We start from the raw sequence: 17,847 nt of genomic DNA, 5'->3' as shown, positions 1-17,847 counted from the left end.
TTAACCACTAATCTGACCTTGATGATTGAAAAAACATTCAGCAAAACCATTTTTTAGCCCTCCTCAGTTTGTCTCCTTTTATCTGTACGTCCATGAACAGTGTACCTTGAAGATTGGTAGCATCTTAATGCATTGCAAAATCTATGCTGAGAAAGCAGAAGTCTGCTCATTCTAACTGTTCCTTTTTTTCCCCTTCCATCCTTCCCACTGTCTCCCCTCCCTTTTGTGCAATGGCTTAAACTCCACCTGGAAAATTTCTCTTAGAAAGCTACCCTCCAGCAGAGGAACTTACTGCACCGGCATAATGAAGCAGCTCAAAGTGAGCTTCATATTTCCTTTTCTTGTCAGGCCTGGGTTTCTGTAAGTTGGGTGACTTGCCAAGATGGTTGTCATAGAGTTTGGCTTTGAACGTCATATCTGTAGCTTTCGGGAACATGCATTCCTCTTCAAGGATAGACAGGATTCCCAGCGGCTGTTAATGTAAAAAGATTTTTGTAAGAAAATGTTTAGGCTATCTGCTTTCAGTAACTGATCACTCTAAGTTTGGTCTGGTGGAATTTTAGGCCTGCAAGATTTCTTCTCATTCTTTCACTGGTATATCTCCACTAGGACCACATTATACTCCTAAGGAAAGGAAAAGGAAAGACATTGCCCATTCTGGCGAAGTGGTTGGAGGGAGGCAGTAGTTTAAACCTAGGAAGAGCCGGAAGAACTTTGCACATTAGCATGTAATGCAACGCAAGAATCAGGGCCTCACAGGGCACGGGCACAGGGGTACAGGGCACATGACTGAAACACAGTATTTGCCTGAAAACCTGACCAGCAGGTTTGATTTTGGCTCTGTATGACAAACTTACTGAGATAAAGGCAAGTAGACACAAATACTGATTTTCTTTTAAATCTCTTTTGCTTTGGAAGATGAAAAACTTGTCCTACTGTTCATTCACTACATCCATTGACTATGATTTGAAAGCATTTCTAAGGGAATATCACAAATAAAAACAATTCAGTAAATAAGTCTTGACACTCCTGTATATACCTTCTCAATTAGATCAATACAGGCCTGCAGGTCCATGCCAAAATCAATAAAGACCCATTCGATGCCTTCCTTTTTATATTCTTCTTGCTCCAAGACAAACATGTGATGATTGAAAAACTGTTGCAGTTTTTCATTAGTGTAATTGATGCAAAGTTGCTCAAAGCTGTTAAACTGCAGAAAGGGACAGAAAGAGAAGCATTTACACACAGTTAACTGTGGCAAGGGTTGGGTAGAAAAACAAAGGGGAAACTGTTTACATCAGTTTATCTCAGTTAACTGACTGAGAAAGCATGTGCATAACACTGGAAGCAAAGGAGAAGGGAGCTCAGCAGTAGCCACCTGCTTCAGATGCAGCCCCCACCTGGGGTAGGAGGATGTCCAGATTTGCTCAGGTCCCTGGCTAAAGAAGGACAGCACCTTTCCTTACCAACCCTGTAAAGGAGCCCTGCCACTCTGCTCACTGCAGAACAGTGTGTAGCAATAACAGAATTAAACACTAGCCTTCAGAAATGGATTATGAGAAAAAAAAAAAAAAAAAGGTAGTTAAGAAGTGCTTTTCTCACATATACCTACTTACAGTGATGATACAAAGTAGGAGAGATATTACACCCTATAAATGGTATTTTCTGGCAGAGAGGAAGAATGGGTGTAATATGATCTCCTAAAACATAGCCCAAAACAAGCAAGATGTTGTCTTTACTAAAGATTGCCAGCCTCTTCCCTCCTCAGGAGCTCTCAGCATGTCCAGTTGTGCTAAATGCTGTGTTGTTTACATCTGCTCACTGCAAAATTGTGCTAAATTACACAGACTACTTGCTTTTCAGCTTTCTAGGCTGTTTGACTCCTGTGCAGTTAGAAAAAGAAAACTTCACTTTAAAGCTATTGCTTAGTATTTTTCAAGGCCTTCCCTCAAGGCCTTCAAAGCATCCCCATGCATCAATACTCACATCAAAGATTTCAAACCCAGCAATGTCCAGGACTCCAATGAAGAACTGTCTTGGCAGCTTAGTGTCCAAGGTCTTGTTGATACGGACCACCAGCCACTTGAACATTCGATCATACACTGCCTTGGACAAGGCCCCAACTGCATACAAAACCTAAAATACAGGTTTCAGAACACCAGTAGGTGAAACAGAATCCATTAGGGAATGCAAGGTCTTCAGTACAGTAGCCTTTTCCAATTCCTGCTTGGAGTTTAAGTGAAATTTTACAATGGTTCCTGTAATCACCAATGTATATTTAACACAACACACAGCTTCTCCCATTGCCTGTGCTCAGTTTTCTTCAAATCACTCCTGTGCATGCATCAGTCATATATATGCACACATGTTACTAGTAAAGCACCTTATGGGGAACAGTTGGCAATGGTTCAATCCCTTCCTTTGCTGTTGAAGATGCCAGCAAGCTTGTGATGCCAGCTGTGAGGTCCTACTGTAAGGATAGGGAACTTGATACTCAAGTTAATCATTGCCATTTGCTTTTAGTTTTTGAGGTGAGCTATGGGACTTTGGACTGGTATCACAAGTGCATAAGCAGGAGGTGGAAAGAGCACTAAAACAAGCAGGGAACATAACTAAACGGTGCTGGTGCCGTTCTACCTGCCAAATATTCAACTACACCAGTTAAGACATAACTGTCTCCAGCATCTGGCTGGGTACTTAGCTCATGCCATGTCTTCAGACAGCATTTTTTATCATAACCAAAATACTTTAGCCTCATCACTGATTCTGCTAGGGCATTTCAGAAAAGCAGCAGTGCTAATTCAGGAACTTCAGTTTCATAAATGAAGAAGTACCTCTAAGTGGATCTTGCCTTTAGGCAACTGAAGTCACACAGAACTTAAAATTACATGAATGATGAATGAGTGAATAAATAAACTGGTGCTCAGCAGTTCCAGTTAAGCATTCAGATCCAGAATTAGGTACCAATTCCCCTGTGGTTTTGCTGCATCTAGCTTCCTTGAGTGGCTGCTACCAACACATCACAGAAACCATTCTATCCAAGGCAGGTCTGGTTGCTCTCCCTTTGGTGGTATCTTTACTATCAGTTTCTCCAGTTTCTCCTTCCATCATACTCTATGTTCCAAGCTTGGGGAGATAGCAAGAAAATAGGTACAAGAGGATCCACTGTTTATATAACATATTAATAATCCTAGCAGCTGTCTCTCTATGTGGGACATGAGAATCAAATTCTCAGGGCTTGCAGAACAGACACCAAAATGCTCTGAAAGTTTCTTCATACCTGTTCAACACTTTGACCTTTGGTCACATATTCGTTTCCAACTTTCACTCTAGGGTGCAATAAACCCTTGACTAAGTCAGAGGAGTTGATTCCCATTAGGTAGGCAGCTTTGTCAGCACCTAAACAAGAGAAACAGTATTTCAAATAGTTTTGAATTACTACTTGAAAACAGGTGTAGCCAAAATATTTTGAGCAACTTCACTTTCTAAGAAAAACTGGTAGTAGAGGAGCTCATCTTAGACCCCAGTTGCTGAAAGAATCACATCTGGGGTTCAAGTTCAGGGAAAACAACCGATTTTACACTGATCGTAGACAGTTTAAAATTTTTTAAAAATTACTTTTGGTGCTTGAGGGAATTCCTCCTCCTTCAAGCAAAGAGGCAAGACCTGAAGATGCAAAAGAGAGTGAAGGCAACAACTTTTGACATCTTTTACATATGGCCAAAAAAAACATAGGGCCTGTGAACATTCATTGGTTTGCTTGAACTCTGTCTATTCAGCTTCTACTAAATTAGCTCACCCACCAATGTACAAAGAAAATACAACCCTCGAATGAGCAAGGAGTACATGGCGCAAAGTCAAGGCAACAAAGATCTGTTTCTTACTCAACAGAATGTCCCTCAAAATATATTCCTGGCTTTTAAAGAGAAAGAGCAATGTTAGGTGTTATTCTTACTTTCCGTGCCATCAGCCTCTGCTTGTTCTTCTCTGGGTCTTTGCTTAAATTTCATGTTTCCAAAGTGCATGATTGCACCTGTGAGCTTGTAGGCACCAGACTTTTCATCTGGCACAAATCCCAAGATGTCCATGGCTTGCTGTGAAAAAGAAACACCATTTTTTTGGCATTTGTCTCTTCAATAACAATGACATTTTACAGCCCCACAATCCACCTTCTCATAGCAGATACTACTGACAAAGCAGCTGCTGGCACAACCTGGGTGCCCAACACTGGCTGGGGAGCAGTAGGAGAGCTTCCATTATCCCTTTGATGCATGAAATGCTGCATAAGAACATTGTGCCATAGACAGAACATGGAGCAACACCACATTCAAAAACCTAGTAGTTTAGCATTCCTCACACTTTGTGTTATGAAAGCAACTGAGACTCATTTCTACTTCCAATTATTCCAAAAATTTCAGTAACAGAAATTAGGTTCCTCCCAGCATGAATCTACTAAGCAAGATGTCAAATAAGTACAGACTTACATCTGTTGCCATCAATTCTTCTCCATCATCCAGATTGTCCACTGTAACTACACCTTGTGAGCAAAAGTGGTAGTCATATGGGTTGGTAGATACCAGTAGCATATCTGTAAAAGAACTGCCAGGGTTAAAACTGCCACCCATTTAGGATATAGACCACCACATCCCCCTGCCCCGTCCTCTGCCCCCTCCCCCCAAAAAAAGAAAATAAAAAAAATATTAACTCAAACAAACATACATTTGCTGCATACAAATCTGCAATGCTTTTTACAATAGCAGAACAGCACTACTACTCCAATCTGAAGACCAAGATTAAGAGAAAGAGTGAATAATAAGAATGTGGTTACTGCATAGACATCTACTAAGGATGTTTTGCAGTGTGCCAAGATCATAATATCCTGCCCTACTTGTCTGCTTTGCCTGGCTCTAGAAGTGAAAATCCTATCTAAATCAAGAGAAGAAAAAAGATTTTATGATCCAAGACAATGACAAGGAGCATGATATCCTCCATTTACACAAGACTTCCCAAAAATGAGTTTCAGGACTCCTTGGGGAAGGCATTCTGCTCTCAATAATCATGGAATCACAGAATGGTTGAGGTTGGAAGGGACCTCCAGAGATCACCTAGTCCAACCCCCCTGCACACGGAGGGTCACCCGGAGCATGTGGCACAGGGTGGCATCCAGGTGGAATTTGAAGATCTCCAGAGAAGGAGACTCCACAACCTCTCTGGGCAGCCTGTTCCAGGGCTCTGTCACCCGCACAGGAAAGAAGTTCTTCCTCACATGGAGGTGGAACTTCCTGTTTCAATAAATACAAGTCTATCTCCACTTCTTTCCTCCTCCTTTTTCCTTCATATCAAAAAACAAAAAGTGAAGTTGTTTTATGGAAAGCTAGCTGATTTCACAACAACAGGGCAAGTCTCATTTCCCTGCTTCCTTAAATCAACAAAAAGTTTCATCCGTACTCAGCAGAGCAAGCTTTGGTCTAGATTTCAGCCTTTTCTATATAAACATACATACATATGTACATACATATATATACACACACACACGTTTGTGTACGTATATATGCCTACCAATATATGTATATATAGAATCATACTCTGTTTTATATGTTACTTTGCTATGTAATCAAAATTATATTTTATAAAATTAATTACATTTATATATTTGGCCAGATTTATACTTATACATATTTAGATATGTACATATTTATATATAAATATGCGCATTTCTTGTAAACAAAGTCACCACTGATTTCAACCTCTTCAAGAGCCTGCAGATGTGGTTCCTGCTGGCAAGTTGGGTGCATGCTGATGTTGATTATACAGATGGAAAGTTTATGAGAAGGAGCACATTTTCCCAGCACAGAGATTCTTACACAAATCTTACTGCAGCACTTCCTTGGAGTCTTTCCCATAATCTTCATTAATTAGGCCACATAAAAGCTAAGAAGGTTAGGGATTTAGGGACTTGACCACGCATTGTCAGGATAATAAGACTTCAAAACAGATTATGATTGCCATGGTTTAGCAGCAGTTTAGTGCTGCAATAAAATGACACTCCGTTAAGATTTATGAAGTGTTTGTGTTTTACAAAGCACAGCTTAAAGCAATCAAAACATTACTTGGAGAAAGAGTCAGGGAAATAACTAGTGAGGTTCTTCCAAAGCACTGGGACATGGGAGCAGAGGAGTTCTGCTCCATCAGGTCCACGTAACCACATTCAAGCACAGGGGAACCTGGAAGGTGGCCTCTCATGTAACGAGCTCTGCGCAGCTTGGCATATTCTCCTCGCTATGCGGCAGGAGAGGATGCCAGTTCTAGCATTTGGGGCAGAAACACAGAACGAGCTTTTCCTTTATGGCCTTTTAATCAATCTCTTTGTATGCAAAGTCAGGACACTAAAGGCTCTATTGCCATAAATGCTATCTGAGGCTTGAGCAGTTTTCCAGGTATTTTGAGACTACACGAATTCATTATGCTGCTTTTTGCCTTTATAATTCCATATTTTAAAAGTCATGCCCGAGTCTCCATTCCCCTATTATGATATATAATATCACTTCATTGTAAAGGGCACCTGCATTTGTGTATCAAAAAAAAAGCTTTATTACTGCCATCAGAACACCACCTTTTCAAAATTTACTTGTTAGTTGAAGTTCCCTTTGGACAAGGGAAGCACAAGGGCCTTTATGAACATAGCCAGTTTCCCCCTCGAGTGTCCTGTCCAGCCACTGCCTTTTCAGTTAAAAGTTGGTTCTTGCAAGATGTGCATCCAGCTAACTTACCCAGCAACTCTGGTTTCTTTCCTGACAGGATTTGGTAGAAGATGTGATAGTCTCTTTCACCTGGCTGCTGGAAAATCACTCGGGATTTCTCCAGTAAATCTAGTGATATAATGAAGAAAAAAGATTTTTTTTTTTAAGAAAATCAGTGAGAAAGGTTCTGTTAAGGTTTCAGATGAGAAATTGTATTTTTAGAAGAAAAGAGCTTGTTGCTTACAAATCTCAATGTCAGCAGATGACAGCTTGCCTGTGGTTCCAAAATGAATTCGGATAAATTTGCCCTAATTCACACAGAAAAATACTGCAATTAATGTATATAGTGTACACAAAGTGAAACAAAGGATGCTATTTAAAGAGAAGTATTTGTCAAAACAAACAAAACAAAAAGAAATCTACACATATGCACATTTTTTGACAAGAAACATTAAGCAATGATATTGCACTTTTCTAAGCCTAAGGCTATACCCTATCCACACTGCCACGTAATCAGCTTGTGGGGTAAGGATAACAGCGCCCTTCTCTGCCAGACTAAGGCACAGGGGAACACATGTAGCTTTCGGTTTCATGACACAGCTTACCTCCAAGCAGGACTCAGGGCAATAAGCTTGCTCATGAGACACAGTCTGGACTCCTCCGCATTTGTAATCCTGACCTGGATGCACTGCTTCTTAAGTAGTGTTGGTGAGGTGCTTTGCTTTCTGCACCAGTTGGTCCACAAAAATTGCATGTTCATAAACCGAACTTCAGTAAAGCTCTATTTTTTTCAATTTATCATATTAAAAACACATAGACTTTTCTTCTATATTAATTTCCATTCCAGCTGACAAACTCCTCAGACAATTGTGTCATTTCCCACTGCTGCCTTTCCATCTCTACAAATCTCACGTTTGTTTTTCTTTAGGGAAACATGGGCTACAAATTCAGATCATCATCCTCACTCCATTTCTTTTGCACTTCTCAGCCCATGTCATGCCCATGTGGCCGAGAAGTGGAGCTCCCAAGGAGATTTCTTTCCTGCAGGCCTGATGGAAGAGAGGGGATATGCCCAAGTAGACGACAACACTGTGGAATACACAGGAATGGCTTATTTGGCCACAAGGAAAGTAGATGACATGGATGCAATGTCATGATCTCTGTGTGTTGGCTGAGAAGGGTATGGGAGCACAGAGCGGGGCAACAGTGCTATGAGTTGGGTCAGAGGCAACAACTCAGACTAATGGAGAACATGGCAGGAAAATGAAGGCTCTGCAGAAAATGCACTCCTGGGTAGGGTCTGGCACTGCCGTGGGAAGTCAGGGGTGTGAAGGACTTCATGGAACCAGGATTTGTTCCCTGATCATGGAACAAGACAAGCATCTAGTCAGGGTGGCTCTTTCCTCATTTTCTTTAATCCTTCCTATAGTTTTTCCTGCTTAGGTCCCCCTTTGCTGTTCTTTGCAGGAATCTAGTTCTCTAGTGGATGAAACAAGAATCGTTTCATGAAAATATAATTACAGAGCTCTTAATAACTGGCCCTTGCGGAACAAGACTCCGCTACATTCCACACTTACAAAACGCGAGGAGTTGTCATTTCTCAGGGTTTTGGCATTTCCAAAAGCTTCTAGGGCTGGGTTTGCTTGAATGATTTGATCCTCCAGAGTTCCCTAGAAATCAAGGTTGAAACACTGCTGAGAAACCTGCAGGATAAAAATCCAGCTGGCAACTGTAACAGCCACACACTGCACTTTTAGCGAGCGCTCTCCGGAGCGAAGTGATTTAGCTCCCCACCAGGGCCCGGCACAGCGTGAGCAGCCTAATGGCAACATCAGCAGTCAATAAGGAGCGCTTAAAAGGCCTCAGATGCTGAGCTGCTCTCCACTGTTTTTCTTTGTGGATTTTATTTTTTACACCACCCGCATACAAATGAAGGAGCCCTATCTTTGAGCGCACCATGGCGCAGGGGGGACATCCAAACACATGTGAGTAGGAAAGAGGCTACTGAAGGTAGTGACAAGTACTGAAAAGAAATGCATTAGTTTTGAAAGCACTCAGAGTTTGTGGTGTTTGGCATTTTTGGAGATTAGGTTTCACTCCCATTAACTTGGGTTAGTGGAAATAAACTGCTTGGGGCCCCGGGGAACACATCCACCGGGAACCATGTGAAGAGCAATGCTAAGGTTCATGGAATGTGTCAGAGCCCAGTACCCTTTGCACGTGGAAAAAATAAAATAGCGAAGCTGACTACTTACCCCAGTTTTGGTAGCTGGTTGCTGTCAAAAGAGGAATAGAAGAAGAAGAAGAAAAAAAAAGAAACAGAATGTGAGTACTAACGTGAAGGACATTGCAGAAAATGAAGATGAGGAGGGTTAGAGATCTGGCTGGCACCAATGCTACAAGCAGTAGGACTTTTCATCAAAAATAAATGGTGCAGCTGTTATACTCCCCATGCATCACAAAACATCAAGTACTGTTCCTACTTGGCTTGTTATTTTTACCCCTAGTGCAAGCTTCTACCCAGTTTTGCTCTAGAGGTGTTTCATAAGGAGCCAAAAGTCAAGTTGCACACAGAAAAAGAGTTGGAACAGGGTGATAAGAATAAGAGGAAGTAAATGGAAATGGACAAATGTTAGACAACTAGACCTTAGTACACTTAAACTTTGGATTCTTTGCAAAAAAAAAGGTGGTGATAATGAGGATAGAATGTGGCCTCAGCTTTTCCTACTAGCAAAAGCTTTCAGTTGCAATATCTGTTATTTGCACAGTTATTCCATGCACACATCTGATTTTATCTACCAAAATGATCACCAAGCTCACTGCACTTGAAAGATTGGCTCTTCAATCATTTGTTAAGCAAACTTTGCAGGCCGCAGATAAATGCATATCAAACTCTGGTGACAATAGTAATGTGTGCAGAATCCCAGGCTGGGTGAAATTCTAGCCTTATACATAGAGTTCATAAAAATCATTTAATTTGCCATAAAAGTGTGTTGAACCTCTAAGTGCTTAGTGAATAGTTCATAGCAGTTCAGGATAAAAAGTAACATGAATGCAATATTCACTGTAACCTGAGAGTGCACTTAGAAACAGAATAGTGGTTATCCAAAGGAAAAATGCAGAAAAGCTGATTGGAAACCTCTTGTGAAAACATTCTTTTTTTTTTTTTTTTTTTTTTTTGTGGTCAAAAATGCTTTTCAATAGAACAGATGTTTTGATGAGAAAACTATGCTTTTAAACACTAGGTTCTCTGAAAAAAAATCATCAAAGCCTCCCCACCTTTTGATCAGCTTTAACACATTTGCAAATGTATTTGTTATCACCACAACTAAGACTCCTAGGAAAAGAGAGGGAGTAACAAGCAGCCGTTCAAAATCACTGGACTGCTTTGGCTGCTCCATCTGGAGTGCAAGAAGTTTAGAACTATTTTGGCCTTCTACCTCCAGGCTCAGAGATGTCACTTATGGAGACAGCAATATATTTTCCCAAAGTAAAGGGGGAAAATACTTTTCTTGACCATGTGTATCGAGGTCTAGCGCATGAGCTCATGTTTGCAATATAGCCTTGGGAGGTTAGTTGTGCACAATAGAAAAGCCTTGGAAGTCTGAAATGCAACAGCTGCTGGCAGACTCACACTCTTTTTTCCAGGCTCTCCCAGGGCTGCTACCGTGGCAAAGTACTGAATGACACGTTTCGTGTTGACAGTCTTGCCAGCACCGGATTCTCCGCTAAGGAGGGGAAAAAGAGGACAGTGATGTTGCCCAACTGAATGCACAGAGAGGAATGCCTGCAATAGCAGCTACTAATTCATCATATGACTGCTGAGAAGTCTGGTAGGAAGTCAAACTGTACTGAACTTGCTTAAGAGCATGAAGTTTTAATACAGACAGATAGACGCGGGCACTGATTGATGATGTTTAAGAAACACACACCCACACACCGAGAAAACCTGCGGTACTTTCCCAGCATTATCCAAAGGTTCAAGAGCACATGAGACAGTGTAAACAGACAAGGCAGTCATCACTTATTCTTGCCAGCAAGTGATGTGCCTCTTTTCTGCCTTGGTCATCTCCGTCACTGCATTCAATTCTACCCAATGCTCTTCGATACATTTTGCAGCAAGGGCGACCATACCGAGAAACGGTCTTTTCTGAGCAAAAGAGGCACACGCAGCAAAGACAACCCTCAAACGAGCTTATTGTAACTGCCTGCTGACCCGTTTCGTGTACTGGGAACAAACACCAAACTGGGGCCAGAAAGCTGTCCAGCTCTATCCAAGTCCTAGCTACTCTGTCCCCATGGGGCTCAGTGAGGACATCCGATGGCTAAAAGGGCAGTTACTTTGCTTGGACCAAATTCCAGACAATTTAACTGAGCTTTCCGCGAATAATCTTGCACTTTAGCTTTTTCTTCTTTGGATTTTTTTTTTTTTTTGGCAACAACAGTCTCAAATCTGTCAAAAAAAAAAAAAAAAAAAGTACTTACGTGATCAGCATAGACTGATTTTCCCGATCTGAGGAGAAATAAAAAAAGGGAAGTAAATGAGGCAAAGTCAGTAGGCTGTGCAAATTGCTTATTATCACTGCAAATCAGTACCAACTCTTCCAGAATCATTCTCAAGAGGATGGGAGAGAATCCCAAGCAGCAGAGATGGAAAGATAAAAATAAGTATCATCTACTCCAGCCTCCAGCAGTGCAAGTTATACCTTGAATTCTCCTCTATATTTTAAGTCAGTATGAAAAACATGCCAGTCAGGAAGACTCGCATATTTCTGGGAAACTATAATAACAGGAAATAATTTCCTGCCAGCCAGATATTCCTTTGCTGACCTCTGCATGTATCTTTGCTTACATTTGACCCTTCTGCTCTTGTATTACTGAACCAGCAAAAATAATTTGTTTGCTTACTAACGGTTCCTTTCTATGCATACTCTTCTTTCACTAGACACACTTCTAACACAAAGTTGTATAGTCTCCCTCATGTTAATGACTTGAGCAGTTTCAAACATTTATAATAATATTTTGCGTCATACATTATTAACCAAGTTCAGCAAATGCTAAAATGAGAAGAACTTCCCAAACCATGGAGGTGAAATCCCTCTATACTTTAACTCCATTCATCACAAGTTACATTTGGAATTAACTTGACCCAGCTCAGCCGTATTCCACTCTTATCTGACCACCAGTTTCTTTTTGCAGCCACATGTACATCAGGATGTCCCAGTCCCTTTAATTCTCTTGGTCATTTCCCTTTGCACCCTGGGACCGTAGCACCTGGTGTTAAGTGCATCACTGCTGCCCTCTGCTGATAAATCCTCTTCACAGTCACTTACGAGTCAGGATAGAAGATTCCTCACAAAAATGCCCCATGGTTGGAGCTGGTTCCCCCACGGCAAGTGCCAGGACCCTTGAGCAGTCAGTGTAGTGCTCAGGCACGGTATCACATGAGGTTTCAGCAAGTGGTGGGCATGCAGTAGCCTGGAGAGCTGGTCCTAAGTTCTTTGTTCATGCATATATACATACATATATCCATCCATCCATATATATATATATATATTTTAATTGCTTCCAGGTTAAGACCACGCCAGAGACATTGAGAGCAGCTTTACATTAATTCACCAGATGCCAAGCTGTCCCAAAGGAGAATACCTCTTCTGTAGAAATATTTGAATAGGCTGGTTCAACATCTGCTGTTCATGAACGTAGGAGGTTCTGAGCTTCAGAACATGGATAAACTGATAGTAAAGTTGGGAATACACTTTCAGCCTTTCTGAGGCTAGACCATTTCCATTACAGTTAGGGTCTGCAGACCTGACAGATAAGCACTGCACGTAGCTTTCTGTTATCAACAGCACCACAGGGACTGTGAGAAAAGAGAACAAGATCACTAGTGCAGACTCCTGTGTGCCTATTCCTGGTGGAGTATTTCCATATTTGGTGCTGAGGGCTGGCACTGAAAAGGCTCTCATGAAGGTCTATCTCATATCCATCGTGTAGGCTAAATAAAGGGAAAACAAATTTGAAAGTAAACAGTGCTACTTACTACGCAACATGTCATGGTATGCGTTATCAGCAATGGAGAAGATGTGAGGAGGAGCCTCCGAGCGCCTCTTGCCTTTGTACGCGGCAACCACCTCCGGCTTGTAGACAGGCAGCCACTTGTAGGGATTTATAGTCACACAAAATAACCCTGAATAGGTCTAGAAAGGGACCCAAAATAAGAGGGGAAAAAAAATAAACAAAAACATCACTCAACCAAGCAGGAAGTAATGATTGCCTCCTTCAAAAATGAGTAGCCATCTGATTTTACACCATGCCTTTGATATGCATTTCTAAAGCCATTGATTCGCTATGTGCTTCCTAATGGCAATAACTGTTATTAAAATGACAGGTATTAAGCAGTTTTTCCAGAGGTGAAAAACAGTTGAGATGACAAGGAATAGCCCCTTCAGCAGGACAAAGGAGCAGCACAGACCTCCTTTTTTACCTTTTCCTCCTACAAGAGTTGTCTCCTCTTAAAAGTAAGAACTATGGAGGAAAGAAGAGTTACAGCTTTCCTGTTTGAACTCCCTTCTTAGGAAGTGAAATTTGGGAGAAACAGTCTCCCGTTATCAATTTGATGTGAGCACCTTAAGGGAAATTTCAATTGGATGTTCAAAGGGAAAAATGACTTCACAGTGTTATTCCCAAAAGCTGCAGAGCATTTTCAGCTCTTGGAGAAATATAGTTGGAGAAAAATCTTCATAATTATTCTTTGAGCTATCTATATTAATTAGCTAGAGCCCAGCATTTCTGAAGAGCAAGTTTCCCCAGAGCTGTAGATTTGGGGAAGTGGTGTTAGCTGTTAAATTTTCAGGTATTTAGTCCAGGTGGAAACAGCAGATCAAAACAAGGTAGATGCCCACACTGAAAATGAAACGCTTATAATTAAAAGAAATTGTTTGTGTACTCAAAGCCTGAGGCGCTGTTTTTTATTTTAGTAAGGGAATCTCCACAGCTAATATGGCTAGTAATAATATGTATGAGTGGAAAAAAGAAACTAGGTCTCCAGAAGGCTTTGACTGCAGAATATATCCAATGACACCACTTTGCGAGATAAACAAAAACCGAGAATGTCATCTTATTCATTCACTGTTGTACGTCTGTATCCAGACACAAACCGACTGCAAGCAGTATGTTCCTGAAAAAAAAATGAGCATGATTCTCAACTTTGTGGCATATCAAAGTTGTAAACTGAATATAGACAATACAATATGGTCAAACATGGCAGCACTTGCGATGCAGATTTCTAAATATACCAAGCACCGACGCTTACATAAATCATCCAGTTGCTGTAGCGCTTTCTCAGGTTGTACAGCACCGACGCCTCATTCAGATGGGTGAGCATAGCCATATCCTCAATCATGTCAAACTTGGGTGGGTTCATTGACTGCACGTCATCCTCTTTTATAGTCATGGTCTGCAAAGAGAGATAGAAACGACAACATTGGAGAACACTGAGATGCTGTGCTGCTGCACACACCTTATAAGAGAACATTTTCCCCACAGATGGAAAATTTTTAGTTGAAACATAGACAATACCACTTGCTCCCACAGGTATCAGAAAAATGAGGGAAGTATGAGGCAATTAAAATCAGGAGGAAAACTGTACAACTGTGAAACATGCTGACTGCAGCATGGGATTTTACTTACCGTCTTCTCATTGCTCCTTGCAGAATCAAACCCAGTACTGGTTGGTTGCATACCCTGCTCACAGACTGCTATCTGCTGTGCAGTGATGGACAACTCTTTCTACACCCAACTGTGTTTTTATTTTCCCTTGGTTGTTTTTCATGTGTCATTTTCATGTCATAAGGGCTTTTCATTCATAGCCTGTTTCATGAATGTTTTGAATCAAGTAACAGCACTTAAACTGTTATTTATTTTCTGGAGCTTGGGCCTCATTACTCACTGGTCAGACAAAAAAACCTTTCCTACCCTTCCATCTGTTGTCTCCACAGTCACTTTCCCACCGCTGGTTTCTGTAATTTCAGCTTCAACATAAGCTTTCTTTTCATCAGGAACCCAACATTTCTTCTTCCCTGTGAAATTAAGGAGACAGAGGGTTTAGCCTTCAGGCAAACAGCAACACCATGCCCAACCTAGATTGCCAAGGTTACTCTCCCTAGCCCCTGGGGCCACAACAAATCTGCAGTACTATGGGAGCCATGCACCAAAACAGAAGGTACAGAGCTCCTTCAGAGGTTGTGTCTCCTTTGAAATGACAGCTTGGCATCTTGAGGTCCCTCCAGCATAAGGTGTCAAAATATGTCACAAATGCTGCCTAAACCTCAGCCTCCATGGGAGATCCATAATCATCTTCAGTGTACAGACAGAGGACTGAGAGCCAAGCCCAAATTAAGCTGTTTGCCAAAAGTCACACAGAAAACTGTTATGTGAATGAGGCACACAGCCCACATTTTTTTGCCTGCCAGCTATCAAATTTAACTTTATGTCTGTACATGCTGGTAGAGTTTATCTTGAAGAACAGTAATATTAATAACTATGCTTGGTTATGCATGCTGCTTTTTAGAGGCTTGGAGTAGTTGCACTAGACTTTAGATGACTTGCTTGTAACAGCAGCTATAATAAATAGTCTATTATTGTGCTTATTAACATATTTATACTCACTCTTGCACCTCACAGCTCGCATAGATCCATTTCATGAAAATTAAATTACGGACAACTAGAACCTAAGAGGGTAAGTCTAGCAGACATACAGATACAATATAAAGAGACATCTACTCATGTCACAGAATTTATTTCCCTCAAATAGGTAAACAAAAAGGGTAATGTAAAAATGGGTGAACTGTGCTTTAAAAGAACAGTTCATATAAATCTTAACTTCCAAATTGAGTTAATTAATCAGTAGAAGTTAAACTTAAATAAATTAATATTAGCTAATGATCACAATAAGTTAACCAGGATTATATAAATCAACTAGATTTATTTTCTAATTAATGCTAACTGAGAGCTTTTTATTGCCTTGTGGAATAAATAAATCAAATCTTGATTAAACAATCTACCAGTGATAGCACAGGCTTTTGCAGCCTGGCTAGCTCTGCATTCCCACAGCGATGCTGTAGATGCAACTCTTATCCAGGCTAGCTAGCCCACGGCAGCATAAGGGATAGGACAACTCACCATCAAAGGCCACGGTCTGGAGCATCATCAGCTCCTTCTCGCTCTTTCGGAGGAAGGGAGCAGCCTCCCCAAATTCCGTCATGTCCATCATCTTGGCAAGATTTCAAGGTATCACAGCCCAACAAGAAGAAAGGGACCTGTTCTGTCCTCCCCAAAAGAGGTGGAGGAAAAAAAGTATATATATATATATATATATACACACACACACACACACATATATATGTATATATTTAATCCAGTTGATGCAACAACAACAAAACACACAGCACTATATGGCAGGTGGCTGATGACTAATTTCAAATGCAAATACCTAAGACAGATTTGAGGCTATACGATACCCTCAAGTCAAACGTTTGGTGGTCCTGGTCCTAGCTTAGTTCAAGTCAATCAGATCCTGTGTGGTTCAAAACCCTGGCAGGAATCCCAGTTATCTCCATGGGATAATTGAATCTCTTCTTTATGGAGCAAATGGTGCTCAAGAGCAGTTGGCAAAAGGAACCCTTGAAGCTGTGATTCTGAAAACCACTTAGCAGTGGCCTCTCCTGCCCCCTCTGCAGCAACCCAGGAGCTAACGGGGCTGCCTTGAGCACTGCAGCGGGTCTCCTTAGGGCCTCGCCACACGCATCAGCTCAGGCGGGTGTTTTCTTGACATCTCAGAGAAAGAGTCAACTCAAGAGTGTTACGGGTGTACTTAACGCCACTTAGCACGGGTCTGGAAAAGCATAGCTGAGCTTGTGTCAGGCAGCGTTGGCAAAGAAACAGGGCTACCTCCAAATTCACCAGTGCGGGTATCCCTGGGCAGCCACCACAGAGCTAATTGGTTATCCCATGACAGGCTTATTTTTGTTGTTTGGAAAGCAGATAGGCAGCTCAAAGCAGCAGCGCTTTATATAATGGGAACTTTTTAAACACGCCATGTGGTGTCAAAGAAAAATCACCCTTTAAACAGCTCTGTCGTGACTATATTTATTTACAGGGCTATAGCTATTTTTAAAGATACAGAATTTTACAAGTAGGCCAAATTAAGCTGCATTGAATGCCAGTGAAACTGATGGCTTTTTAGTAGGAATTCATTTGATTTCTATATACTTATGACTTACCCTCTGTAATGATTATGGAAATAAATTTATGCATGTATATACACACATATATTCATATATATGTATACACAAACACAAAAATATGTAACATATGGGCATACGTGTGTGTGTGTGTGTGTGTATATGTGTATGTATGTGTATACATACATATGCCCACACACCCCACTCTGTGAAGTATTCTTGCACACAGTGCTGTCCAGGGAATTTGTTTTAGAAGTCCCACAGCTAAAAGGTTTCCGCCTTCCCCAAATTTAGCAGAATTGCTTTAGACTTCTTTTTTTTCCCCTTTCAAACTGAGATACCATTTCCTTACTATTCAAAGCTGCACAAGTGACCCTCAGATATTATCTCTTCCCTCATTTTATTTATTGTGTCATATCCAGAGCAAGTGGACAAATTTTAAAGACCCCTATCAAAAGAGATGTTGCAGTCTTTTTCAATTTAGTTTCATTTTCAATTTCTAATCAAGTCCATCCAAACAAAAGCTCTTCATCAACTGCTTTTTTTCCCCTCAGCTCCAGGGGAATGCGAAGCCCAAAGGTAGCAAAGCAGTCAATGCTGCACATCCACTCCACTCCTGCCGTTTGCCATACAAGCTAGAGATCTGCTATCTTGCTGCTGCAGCACCAAAAACAACAAAACAACCAACCAACAACTTTCTTCCCCAGAACTAGTCTTAACTTCTTTCTTTGTAAAGACTAAGAGCACAATTAACAAGCACAACTAATGCCAGATACTTTACCGTTGTGAGAGCTGGAGAGAACTCTCCAGCTGGAAAGCCAGTTCAAAGCTAGCATGGAAAGCATCTCTCTCCACAGTGGCAC

General features: G+C 41.1%; 1 protein-coding gene across 1 annotated transcript in view; it reads right to left on the bottom strand.

Moving 5' to 3' along the window:
- Positions 1-16,053, bottom strand: part of MYH15 (myosin heavy chain 15) — a 44,028-nt gene extending 27,975 nt beyond the window's left edge. The window contains exons 1-16 of the mRNA XM_088533643.1: positions 15,924-16,053; positions 14,718-14,821; positions 14,056-14,199; positions 12,784-12,940; positions 11,226-11,253; positions 10,357-10,468; positions 8,996-9,016; positions 8,318-8,410; positions 6,985-7,048; positions 6,771-6,869; positions 4,485-4,588; positions 3,956-4,094; positions 3,281-3,399; positions 1,987-2,136; positions 1,040-1,210; positions 293-472 (exon numbers count right to left, since the gene is read on the bottom strand). Coding sequence (XP_088389769.1) covers positions 293-472; positions 1,040-1,210; positions 1,987-2,136; positions 3,281-3,399; positions 3,956-4,094; positions 4,485-4,588; positions 6,771-6,869; positions 6,985-7,048; positions 8,318-8,410; positions 8,996-9,016; positions 10,357-10,468; positions 11,226-11,253; positions 12,784-12,940; positions 14,056-14,199; positions 14,718-14,821; positions 15,924-16,014 — 1,776 coding nt within the window. The 5' untranslated portion in view covers positions 16,015-16,053. The remainder of the gene's footprint in view (positions 1-292; positions 473-1,039; positions 1,211-1,986; positions 2,137-3,280; positions 3,400-3,955; positions 4,095-4,484; positions 4,589-6,770; positions 6,870-6,984; positions 7,049-8,317; positions 8,411-8,995; positions 9,017-10,356; positions 10,469-11,225; positions 11,254-12,783; positions 12,941-14,055; positions 14,200-14,717; positions 14,822-15,923) is intronic.
- Between the last annotated feature and the right edge of the window lie 1,794 nt (positions 16,054-17,847).

The sequence above is a fragment of the Tinamus guttatus genome, unplaced genomic scaffold (genome assembly GCF_059628265.1).
Source record: "Tinamus guttatus ecotype Peru unplaced genomic scaffold, ASM5962826v1 Tinamus_guttatus_pri_ptg000035l, whole genome shotgun sequence".
NCBI classification, from domain to species: domain Eukaryota; kingdom Metazoa; phylum Chordata; class Aves; order Tinamiformes; family Tinamidae; genus Tinamus; species Tinamus guttatus.
The sequence above is the reverse complement of the archived record's forward strand: the minus strand, read 5'-3'. Positions and strand labels throughout refer to the sequence as shown.